Source organism: Branchiostoma lanceolatum, chromosome 9, assembly GCF_035083965.1.
Source record: "Branchiostoma lanceolatum isolate klBraLanc5 chromosome 9, klBraLanc5.hap2, whole genome shotgun sequence".
Classification (NCBI taxonomy): domain Eukaryota; kingdom Metazoa; phylum Chordata; class Leptocardii; order Amphioxiformes; family Branchiostomatidae; genus Branchiostoma; species Branchiostoma lanceolatum.
In genome coordinates this window covers 20,951,212-20,964,026 of record NC_089730.1, presented here as the reverse complement: position 1 = coordinate 20,964,026, position 12,815 = coordinate 20,951,212, and the positions used below count along the sequence as shown (strand labels likewise).

Here is a 12,815-nt window from a genome sequence, read left to right as displayed (position 1 = left end):
ATTCAAGTATTTATGTACTATGTAGAATCATATGTTATGTTGAATTTACTTCCTTCATCCATTGAGGAGAGTTGTACTCACTGTTGTCCCTTGTGGTGAAGGTAATGTTGAACTCAGTTCCCTGTGTAGCCGCAGGACCGCGGATATAGACGACGTGCATCCGGTTACCGGTACTGGCGGTGGACAGGTGCAAACGCCCTACGTCATCAGCTGCTAAAGAATTTTGATAATGGTGCTTAGAAGTTATAAGCTGGTCACGGTTTGAAGTGCGCATGTGCAGTATGATGCATAATACATGTATGTCTAAATTGGTCATTCCTTGAGTATTTCCAGGGCCTTTAATGCTGGGACTAAGGGATAGATGCGATGAGATATGAGAGACCCACAATCTATCACACTGTACATGCGCACTTCAAACTGTGAAGTAGCTTATTGCATGTTTCTACATGTTAGTAGGTTGGTTTACTCAAGTGGATGAAAGAATTTGGAAAAATAGACATAATTTTTCAACAAACATTTGTACAACTTTTTGGCCTCTTTTAAAATACGTTTGTACACCAGCTGGTTCAAGCAGGTGGATGAGGGATTTGGAAAAATAGGCATAATTTTTCATCAAACATTTGTAAAACATTGATATCAAACATCTGTAAAACATTTTCATCAAACATTTGTAAAACATTTTGTAAATACATGGGACGAATGCTACACGTAGTTTTGCAAAAAGCACCACAATAGGAAGAAAAGGACGCTATATTTTTACCTGTTTGCCGGTCTCCGCAGAAGGAGTCTGTGACTCTGCTGACTGGAGAGTCTCCGTCGTGAAACGTCAAAATGTCGGAGGTACAGTTTTTTAAACCCCGCCGGAATCCGGACGTGTCGAAATTGATCTGAAATAGACAATGATATTGGCGATATATGTTACATTCATTGCAAAATTCATCTGATATTATATGATCGAAATCTATATTTAGTTTCGAAAATTGAGTTTTGAAATGTGAGCTGGTAGAAAAAGAAGAAATCCAAACAACCAACAGCTGTCTATGTCATCCAAAACAACAATAAATATTGCATTAAACACTCACCAGTATTATATTGCGCCAATCAGTAGCAATGTCCCACTCGCAGTGGTCTGACGTCACATCCGTTACGCTCCATATTTGGCCTCGTTCTCCGGTCCGAAAATGTGTACATCCGGGATATGCTGAGGCCAACCACAAAATCCACTTATTACGTAAAACTTGAGACATTTCCTTTTCTGCAGTCCGTTAAACTAAAGCTAAGGTCAAGACCTTCAAAAATAGCTGATATAGTATTGATACCTTACAATGGGATTCAAACATATTTCTATGTCCATTGCCTATCAATGTACGTTATCATTTTTTTTCACTTGCAGTAAGCCTCCAGGAGTATATTTGGATTGAAAGATATCATTAAATTCACAAATTCAGTTGTACTCACCACTCTGTGCAGGGTGGAAGGTTTTCAGGCAGAGCAGGAGAGTCACAGCAACATGGACGGTCAAGTTCACGGTCATCTTGACATCATCAAGAATGGGGAGAGGGCGTCCTTACAAGATCCTTCATGTACCTGTAGTTGGATGTACAAAAGTTAGGTTTTACATGTTGTTCAAGCCACCACTGCGTGCCATCGAAGTTGGTCTATTACGCCCAAGGGCGGTTACTTTACTTACTTATCCTCTTCGTCCCTTCTGATACATAAGGCTATGACTTCTTCCCTCCATCTGGATCTGTCCTGTGCCAGTCTTTCAGCAGTTCTCCAGGACAGACCCATGGCCGCCAGGTCGTTAAAAGGGCTGTAAATAATTAACAAGCAGAGTCCCTTTCCATGGGACAAACCTTCAGCGACAGACTTCGAACTTACCGGCCATGTTTTAGCCCGCTGCGTCTTGCGGAAACTCCGCGGTACACGACAGGGGAACTCCCTCCACGTACACCGCCGTGAGTCAGTGTTTGTTTAAGGCGTGCTGAGGACAAAGCGAGTCTTTAGCTGCAGCCCGTATCGGGTTGCCTTAAGTGTTTTGCTATGCAAATTGCTCTTGAATAGAGACGTACATGTACTCGTATACAGTGGGGTGTTTGTGCAGTTTGGTTCCTTAATATGTACACAAAGATACAAGATAATTTCTGATTTAGTGCGACGTTTTAAGGGACCTATTCGTATATAGCCTAACGTTATCCTACTAGAACAACATTCAAATAGCACTAAAAAATACATTAATTCGAAAAGCAATCCCTCCACATTCACAAATCTACCCAAATACACAGACACAGAAACAAACAAATGAACAAAAACACACACACGAGCCTGGCGCGTGTGTGTGTGTTTATATGTATATGTATATATAAACACACACTCCACGAAACTTTTTGCAAAGAAGTACTATGGCATGACCGTAATTCATAATTTCTCAAGCAATTTATGATCAGACGGTAGTTGATATAAAATTAATGTTGAAAGAAGTCTTGAGAGGTGAATACTGATGGTAGTTGATGTAAAATAAATGAATGTTGACAGAAGTCTTGTGAGGCGAGTACTGACCGCCGCACTTTATGAAAAAAATCAAAAGTCAACAGCAACGAAAAATTTTGATAACCTCTTGTCTGGTGGTATAGCCTCGACTGAAGACCGCGCAGATAAACTTAAAATTAATTTCTCAACTACGAGCAGTTTTAGAAAGCCACCGGATTTTGAAATATAGATAACGCTTTTTCTCTGGAGGCCAAAACCTGAGAACAACCAGAACCTGAACAGGGTTTAAAGAATTGCACGTAGTCGATAGAGGGCAACAACATGCACGGCTGCGTCTGTAGCATGGGAGGCTGGGCCGGGTCCACTGAACCTTTGCCCGAATGTGTAACCGTGTGATGGCGTCACGGCGATAGGTTAGACAGGCTGGCGTCTCAGTCTGGTGCGTTCTCACGTGAGAGTATAGTCCTGACTCTTGTACTTTAGTCTTGACTCTTGTACTCCAGCCACAGACTTCTCCGAAGGCGTTGCACGCGAAGGTTTCTCCGTCGCAAGTTGCCCCCTCCCGCCTGTCAGCTGTCTCCAGAGGGAGACTTCAATACACGTAACACAGGAGAGGTTTGTTGGGCTAGAATTTTACTCCGTAAGACATCTGAATAGGAAATGAGTTCCTGTCGCGAGTTTTACTTTTGTATGCGTAACTCTATGACTTGCATTGAATAATCAGATCAGTATACGTTTGTGAGCCGTGTTGTCTTGTTTTTACGCGGAGGGAAATTTTTCTTGAAATGCTTTTCAAACTTGACGAATATAATCGTAGCTGTAACAGGTTGCCACCTTACTAATCTAGCCGTGGACGATAGCGACCTACTGTATTGAAGGCGTGCTGACGGTAGGATACTTCTGCGTCCTTTTCAATGGGTTTCTTATCATTGTTGTTTTCACGGCCGCCTCCAGGCGTGTATTACCCCTTGAGGCGGCCCGCTCTCAGGTGACCTGTGCTTGGTAACAGGTGACCTCTGAAGCGCTAGTGACGTTAGCACCAAACAAAGAAAACAACACAGGTGTGTTTACCCAGGGCGCTTCGGGTTTTCGTGCGGGGGTTCCCCTGTTCCGTACCCTGTGTTACTCAGATCAATGTTTAGGCTGGTAGATTTGTATTTGGGGCGAGGCTTCCGTTTGGATGAGCTGATTCTAATGTCAATTATTGTGATAAGATTTTGAGTTACGATAGAAATAAAGATATGATGGTAAGAGATAGCCTGAATTTACAAAGAGAGACATAACGCTTCAAAGCAGCGTACCTGCAAGATTTTTAAAACATACCCAGTGTGTCTTAGCAGTAGAACTGTGAAGAACCGTAACGGTTCCTAAAATGCAACTTCCAACACGAAGGGATTTCAACCTGCAGATACAGCTCTATTTGCACATTCTATCCACTGCTTGATATCCACTACTTCATAGAACTTAGATTAGCTTCTTTCTTTTCCTTCCTTGTGATCTTCCTGAATGGTCGCTCAGGAACGGGTGTTTTTTTTATCGTACCGTCGAGTGCCTGACAACTCCACAATGCCAGACAATGGCACGTACCAGTAATGCTGTTCAGCTCTTGAGCCGTGAAATTAATCTCAACCACTGAACCCAAGGCCAGGTATCACTTACCACGTTGAATAGGCTTTCCTTAAATAGAGCCTCGGGAGAACTGAACGGTTCAATACTGAATGGTTTATTTCCTGAAGGAATCGGGTGCGTGCAAGACAAGACCGACTTCTTTCCATTTTTTTCTAACCGACACAGGTAGGAAATTACGTTAGATGTTACTTGTAGGTAGGATTTTTGTTGCTGAGAATGTGAGTCACGGCATGCATCGGGAGGGTCATTTCTGGGTGGCTTGGCTAGCTCCTTAGGAACAACTTTCGTCTTACGGATTTTGTCTTGCTGTAGGATTGTGGCTCACCTAACCCATGAAAAAACTCACCGTCTGATTCGCCGTATAGACTTTGTCTCATTGTATGATTTTCACGAACTGACCATCGACAATGGTCTACAAAAACATTTCCGTCGCAAGACAGCTAACTTTTGTGCGACACCACCACGACTGTCCCAATAATGTTTCAAGTTTCTGTCGTGATCTTGTCGTACGACGGATGTGACCTTGCCCTTACGGACTTGTTTTTTTATACTAGACCCTTCCTTAGTAAGGAATGTTCCTGGCGAGTCATGTTTAAATCTTAAATCTTTTTTGTTTGTAGCCTTGTCCTGAGATGAGGGGGACCTTGGCTGTTCCTGCTGCCGTGTTTCTCCTCTTCAGCTGCATAAAGAACTGCCGACCTGCAGTTGGTGGTGAGTACACGTGGATACCCAATACGTGATGCTACTCGTGCCTGTAACCGATAGCTAGGAACGGCTTGGTTGAAGTAAAACGGCTTTGGTTGTAAAAGAATTGCCGAAAAGGTAGTACTACGTAAACAATGCACCATTCAGAGAATAGTGCTGTATTTTTCTTATCTTATACGTGTTCTTTATCTTACTTTAAGCTTTCTTTTGTGTCGTTTCAGCTTTCACATCTTTTGTACATAAATAGATAAATGAAAATGAAAATGAAATGTATCGTTTATTTCACATCACCGTATTTAATCCCGATCATTTATCACTTTGATTTCATTCCATGTAGTTTTATTGGATCAACTTACATGCAATTTAAGGTAGACCGACTTATTTGTTTTGTTTGTTTTGATTTATTCGCACATATCAAAATCAGTTTGTATTACATAATAGAATGGAACAAACAAATACACGTGCTGGGGGAAGAAAAAAGCCATGATGGTTTATACAAGGTCTTCCCCCATCTAAAGTAACCAAAAATAACATAAATCTTACAATTCATAACATAATTATAGTAGAAAGTACTTACTAGCTAAAGGAATGGGCTGTGATAGGCTTCACGCATTCACTCACCATACATTTTGATTTGGTAGTAATTATACACTTGTTTACCTTAATAGGATGTACACATCAGCTGACCGGAACACGAGGCCATATAAGGAGTAAAACGGATGTGACGTCAGACTATTGCGAGTGGGACATAACAACTGATACGGACAGGCTTATCTTGGTAATATTTTTTATAACGTTTTCGTTTTCTTAGTTACAAATGTACATACTCACTCAGGCAATCACTTGCACCATAAGGAAATTTGGCTGGGTTAATGTGTACAACATTACCCCCGAACACACAATCCTGTACCTAAGAAAAAAAACAATATAGTATGACAATAACCTATTCTACACGCAGACGGAACTGTACTTCAATCCGTTACCATACAGTCTCGCCTGTAGGTACTTCCGCTAAAGCTTGGTTTAACAGTAGTGTGAAAGAAACCCGTGTTTTTACGTACCCATTACTATCAATCAGCGACACCAGTTACATTCATGAGATCTCCTTTTCGTTTACAAGGATCTGTTATTGGTTTGTCTTTGTACGGAGCTGAAGCTGGTCTGTCTGTAAAGATTATACACACAAAGAGTAACCTAATAGAAATCCGTTATATGTTTATCATTCAGCCAGTACTCATACCAGTACCTGAAGGTGTGCATTCAAACCTGCCGAAAAATCTTTTAAAAAGACGTCTAGTTCGCTTGACGAAAGTGATAATCACGTATATCATTGTCCATTCCAGATCAATTTTGATCGCGGATATTTCAAGCGAGGTTCTGAAAGGTGCACCACCGACGTTTTGACTTTCCACGATGGAGGTTCGTCTAGTAGCAGGGTCGTGGACACGTTTTGTGGTGTTTGGTATGGTACGTATCGTCGTGATGTCCTCTAATATTTCTGATTTAGTATTGAAACTACATTCTAATACGGAATGTTGATGGTTATCCTACGAATACTTAAATAGGTGGAACGACAAAGCATCTATTATCATTATAATTAAGTATGATCTAAGTTTTCTAATTTCCAATGGTCGGCCACCACAGTGACAAGTGCTCGCTAGCTTTGAACGTTATATGTAAGGCACGGATTTGGTCCGGCAAATTCATACCAAACACTTAAAGACTAGCACATTTTGAGGAATAATCAATGGAAGTTAAACCCACAGTGAATTAGCCCCTACTGTAGCATCATCTGTGCTTGCAAACGCTAACGGCTAAGGAAATATGGCGTTCACATATACACCGCCTGGTGCACGTAGGACTCAAACTTTCAAAACGTTTTTTTCAATAAGCTGTGTCATTGATACAATGCGATGCATAGTAGGTAAACGTCATATGTCAAAGGTGAATGCCCCTAGAACATAAACAAACATGTCTGGGCATGTATTAAGCATGGTCTTGACAAGAACTCTTTATACATGTTATATGCCACCTTTGACTGCGCATACGCAGTTCAGCCCGTGAAAACGCTTATCCTGTGGTGCTCGTTCTAGGACCTCTAGCGCCGTATGACCTCTCCACGGCCAGTACCGGGCATCAGCTACACGTGGTCTTCACACGCAGTCGTACCGCTCTTTGGAGGAACGAGTTTAACCTGACTTTTACCACCAGGGAGATTGGTGAGTCGCACGATGCTCGCTTTGAAGAACAGTATATGATTAAAGATTCGCTTATCATTGGCATGCAACTGTAAATATATAATGTCCCGTAGGCTAATTGCAAGGGTACAAACAGTAGAAAGGGTAGCAATGGTGACAACTTCGCAGACTTTAAATGATAAAGTCTGAATTATAATAATAACTTTTATTTGCAAATTCATGCCAGTAGGCTAATTGCAAGGGTACAAACAGTAGAAAGGGTAACAATGGTAACGAGTGTCTATTTCATGCATCTAACTAATATTTCTACATACAACATTACTGGGGGTTTGACTTCTTCTTTGGAGGCAGTGGCTGATGAAAAGTCCCACCTTTTTAATGATTAGTGGGTTTTGTGATATACACAAAATAGCGGGTTTTGTACGAGCGATGTATGTATACGATTTAGTTGTGAGCTGGATATGTTTTTGTTTGCTGTCTCGTCATCCAGGTATTTCACAGTTCTACATTGCAATCATTTATAATATACTTGACCAATTACAATTGTATATATATATTGCTAGGATATGCATGTATTGTAATGGTATGCATTTCGCATGTTTATGGCATTCTTGCAGTTTCACCCGAGTAACTCTGAGTACACCAAGTATGCTCTCAAAGAATCAAATCAAACGGTACTTTGACAGATGTTTAACATATTCTGATTTCTGTTCAGTACAAGAGCCATTCTTCGACGAAAGCACCTTCGTCCCTCAAACAGAGGGAGGGTTCGACCGCCACACAATTGCGGTAATTACAGAAACGTTTTTAGTAATCTTTCAAATACGGTTTCATTACAAAATGGCCGTGGACCAATACATGCTCTTATTCCGGAGAAACGGAGTGCAAGGGAGTGACTCCGGAGAAATAATGTGCTCGTTACTTGAGGCCTACTTTTCATTGTCTTGAGTTTGAGATGTATGAAATATGATAATTTGTAACGTTAATTAAGGACATAAAAGATAAATATGATGTTTTATGTGCTCCATTTTTGTTCAGGACTTCGTGCGTATCAAGATCTCTAACTTGTTCACTTTCGACGAAAGTTATGTCTGGCCGTATGGCTACAGGACTGACGGCGGTAAGTTATAGTCGTCTAGAAAATTGACTCTGTCTTGTTTACTGCTCCAACCAAACCTGAGGTGTTTATGGGAGATTACCTTGTATTCCAATTACAAGTTTAAATAACACTTTGCTGCTTATCTATTGTGCATCTCTACACTCTATTGGACATATTTGTCTGTTTCTATGTGGGCAGTCGACACCAACATAGTAAATGGTAATGGCCTTACATGTGTGATGCCTTGTTGCAATCTTAATCAATCAATCAATCGTTCATCAATCTATCAATCCATCGACTAATTAACAAATCAATATATACGTAATTTTGTACATGCGTTGTATTGCGTTGTATGTATACTATCTATATTTTTAGTTATGAAATTTAGGTGTTTTTGCTTCCTGTGTCGTCATCCAGGTATTCTACAGTTCTACATCGCAATCCAGCAGAATGTTCTTGACTTTGAAGTGACGGAAGACACGGACTACACATGTGATCCAACCCACAGCGGGACCAAGGCTGTTGGTCAATCGTTCTTCAACAGTGATGGCGGGTCAGTTCATAAACCTTTTTGGCAGACGTCACACATTCAAGCATTTCAGATTGTAAGACGCTCAATGCTACAGATACTAGTAGATTTAATTATATCTTTAGATGCAATGGCTCACACAGTGTTAAAATAGGGAAATATACATAAGATTTCTTTGCTGCCAGAAAAATAATGATATTCATAATTAGCCCAACTTGAATCATGTAAAACCTAATGTAGTCATTTTTGTAGTGAATAGTTTTATTCCATACTTATGTCTTGTTCTATGTTACTGTTGTTGCCATACTTTGTACCTGCTACAATAGTCGTGCAATCAAGTTCTTTTGTTATCAATCTTTGACCAAATTTGTTGATCACCAAAAGGTCTTCGAATTCAAAAATCGCAAGGCACTCCCCGATCTACCCCCTTACATTGAACGGTGCCTTGGGGCACGCAAACGTTCGTCGATCTCTAGAATCACGCGAAAATAGACAGTGCACCAGGTTTACTACTGCCGAAAACAGCTCGAGCTGATATGCAGAGACGGTGGTGATGATGAAAATGAATATGATTGTGATGATTATAATTCTTCCCATATGCAGGAACTTTCCTCTTGAAGACTGGCCGTGGATCCCCTTCTACATTTACCGACCGTGGGAGGACAACGTCGCAATTATGAAATACACCCATTGGAACGTAAAGGTAAGTAATGTTTGCAGTCACTATGTAAAAATGTAGGCTAAAAAGCAGGTTTACTAAGAGTTTTCTGCTCTTTACAACATTTCATCTCGTGGATGGAGGCCAACCCATCAAGTAACTACAAAAAGGGGTCAGTGCAAGTCTGTACCGACCCTTCGTCTCGAATGACGGTTAATGACGTTTTGATTTTGATTCCAAAAGTTTTTGGTACATATGATGATGATCCACTGTATTTTGCAGCTCAGGTAGTTGGTACATATATGAAATATTATCATTAGTTCAACGATCTCAAAACCGTTGTAACTGTACCGTTATGTCAAAACATCTAAATGTAGTCAAGCTATTCAACTTCAACTTTAATAAAGTTTCTTTTATTTCTATAGCAAGAAAGTAAGTAACATCTATATTTCGTCCTGTTTTAGGTCGGTGTGGAGAATTCCGCTCTCAATGAGATTGAGTGTGTTATAAACGGGCAGACTTTCCGCAATGAAGTCATAGTGAAAGGTAGGAACCTCTTTCTTTTTTTCACCCCAGAAAGAAGTGAGGTGTTGCTTTGTCTGCCTGTCTTTCTGTATTTCCGTAGTTTTGTCAATATTCTGGGCACGTCGCCCGATTAGATAAATATGAGCTGCTTGCGATCCCAAATACATACAGTAGAAACACTGACAATTTGATCATGCATCACTGTACTGAACAGGATCATCAAAACCAATGTCTCTTTTTCAAGCGTGTCCCATCGGTCGGTTCGGGCGGTTCTGTGCGGAGCGCTGCCAGTGTTTTAACGGGGCCTCATGCCACAGCTTCAACGGAGCGTGCAGGTGCGCCCCTGGCTGGAGGGGAAGGAACTGCACAACAGGTGGGTAACAAAATTTGCACCACAAGCAGCACTGCACATTCATGAATCTTCACCAATCTAAAATGATCTTCTGTGAACTTTTAACTCGTCCTGCATAGGACTTGCTAGACACACGTATAAAATCGTCTCTCTCCAACTTTACCACCTTTTCCTCAGTGCACCCAGAAGTGCGGATCAGTCCTTCAGCCGGAGAACTGGACGACTTGCGGTACGGACAGGAACTGCACCTCACATGCACGGCCTATAACTTCCGTGCCGCCGACATCACGTGGCACCTCAACGACGCGGTTGTCAACGGAAGTCTGTTCAACGAAACAAGCCATAACAAGTGAGACTTTCTTCATAGCAATTAGTGTCTCTATCATTCCATTCAGATTCACAATAATTTGTTTCTAATGTGATTTTCACTTTTGTTCCACTATTATGAACCTGTTGCCTAACTCTTCAACCATATAGCACCTTAGAATAATGTCTTGGAGTTATGACTTCGCCCTCCGTCCGCAGCTCTTTTGTTCTGCACATCGACTCCCTGCTGCCTGAGTACGAGGGTCACGTGACCTGTGTTGCACTCAGTGACAATGGAGACCGGTACACAGACGATGTGGACATGCGGATAGCAGGTACCGCTTCTGATAACAGCAGCATATGTTTCCAGTGATGTGAGCTACATATTTTTTAGTTTGGTCGTTGATGCATCTGCCAGTGTATTGCGTATTCGTAGCGAGTATGTACTTCTGATTCAAACATCACCGGTTCGCAAATAATGAATCTAAACCATACTGTATCACAAACACTGCTACTAGACTCATTCTTACTTCACCCAATGCAGTGAGGTAAAGCTTGGGCATATCTGCTGTGACCGTTTCTGCAAATCCCAACTCATACACTGCAACTTTGCAATCCCTACATCGGTCGTTATTGCAGATATAGATACGCTCATGGCACTGGAGGGGTCGCAAAGTACTGCATCCTCACAGGATGCAAAGGCTAGGTGTGACATGTCGTTCGGTGAAATATAACCAGCTGCTTCTGTGAAGCTGGCTTGTCTCGCCACATAGCGGTTATACCGGCTATATAGATACAGATACAGATACAGTATGGATAAGGGGGTGAAGTCTGCCATCTTTCATTGAAAATCGCCATTGCTGTTACCTGGAAGGTCAATGATAGGATATTTGTTGGACCGTTCCAGGTTGCCAGGATAACTATTGGGGTGAGTTCTGTGACCGGGTCTGCAACTGTACCGACGGGAAGACCTGCAACCGGACCCTGGGCTGCGTCTGTCAGGGCGAGGGGTGTCCGGGTGAGTCGTTTCGTACCAGCTACCTGTAGATTATCTCTAAATTGGTCCATTTTAGGCTGTCAACGATGTGATATTACAAAAGTGACAAACACTATGTACAATAGATTCATTATCCTTAATCTATAACTTTTCATGTTTCGGAAAAACCGGGAGACCAATGCTCTATGCGACAATTCTTCTGCTTACTGCATGCAACATCCCATTGTAATGCCTGTGACTGTTTCTGCAAGAAAACTTCTTTCAATGACCAGTTACTGGATCACAAGTTTTTTTTTCTTTTTCATGTTCTGATAACTTAAGTCTTCAATCAACTACAGTGTCAAGTATAGCTATAGTCTACCATATAGAATTTGCTGTCAGCAATAGGAAAGGTTCTGAATGTTTTGTTTCAGACCCCGAAGGCTCCCAGTCCCTCCTCCTGGCCATCAGCCTGTCTGCAGCCGGGTTGATTCTCCTCCTGCTCGGCGCCATCTTCCTGCTCCACAGGCACAACAACAGGCTGCGGGTCGGAAACATCGACGATCCGGAAGTCTTCCAACTCGGGCAGAACTTAAAAGTACGTCAAGCCAAGGAAGCGTGGTCAGATTTTTGTTTTATGTTTACTATTGAGTAGATGATAAATCAATTTGACAAGTTAAAAATCTTTTACTAGAAATAAATGAAACTAACTAAACCGACACCTTTTCCCCAGGCCGTGATGCCGCTTGCAGCAGGCTCCTCGTCAGGCAGTATCGACATGGAGCTGCTGAAGGAACGGGAGATCGGCAGGAGCAGGCTGCAGCTCGGACAGCTCCTGGGAGAGGGCGCTTTTGGTCATGTCGTCAAGGCAACGCTGACGCAACCAGAGGAAGGCGATGAAGTAGTGGCCGTCAAGAAATTGAAAGGTTGTTTACCTGCTAAATCTTAACATGTTAGACATTGCGTGTGGGGTCGTGTCACCGATGTTGTGCCCTTGGAAAAGGCACTTTACACGACTTTCCTCACTCCACCCAGGTGTAAATGGGTACCTGACTTCGGTTGGGGAAGGTCGTATTGAGGTCACCTGGTGGTGCCGAATGGCAGCCGCCCAGACCCTTGCAACAAAGTGCAAGTGTGGAGCAAATATGTATTATGTGTATTATGATCTATTATGTGAAACCTGTAAACCTGTAGCTGCATCAATTCAGCGCTAGTAAGGCTGTCATTGCGAGTAAATTCTTACCAATAAAAACGAATAAAAAAGTAATACAAAAATTGCAGCAGATGACAGTGTGAGTCCGAGCCACAATATGCTCCTCAGCTAGTACACTTTTGGAAAATTCTGTAC

General features: G+C 41.9%; 1 protein-coding gene across 1 annotated transcript; it reads left to right on the top strand.

The window, feature by feature from the left end:
- The first annotated feature begins 4,743 nt into the window (after nt 1-4,743).
- LOC136442704 (uncharacterized) lies at nt 4,744-12,586 on the top strand. Its single transcript, XM_066439648.1, has 15 exons — nt 4,744-4,830; nt 5,493-5,602; nt 6,168-6,291; nt 6,918-7,043; nt 7,738-7,811; nt 8,061-8,142; nt 8,539-8,674; nt 9,254-9,353; nt 9,773-9,854; nt 10,078-10,206; nt 10,363-10,534; nt 10,711-10,826; nt 11,399-11,509; nt 11,902-12,065; nt 12,201-12,586. Exons 1-15 carry the CDS (start codon nt 4,752-4,754, stop codon nt 12,414-12,416), a joined length of 1,821 nt encoding a protein of 606 aa, XP_066295745.1. The 5' UTR covers nt 4,744-4,751; the 3' UTR covers nt 12,417-12,586.
- The last annotated feature ends 229 nt before the right edge of the window (nt 12,587-12,815 follow it).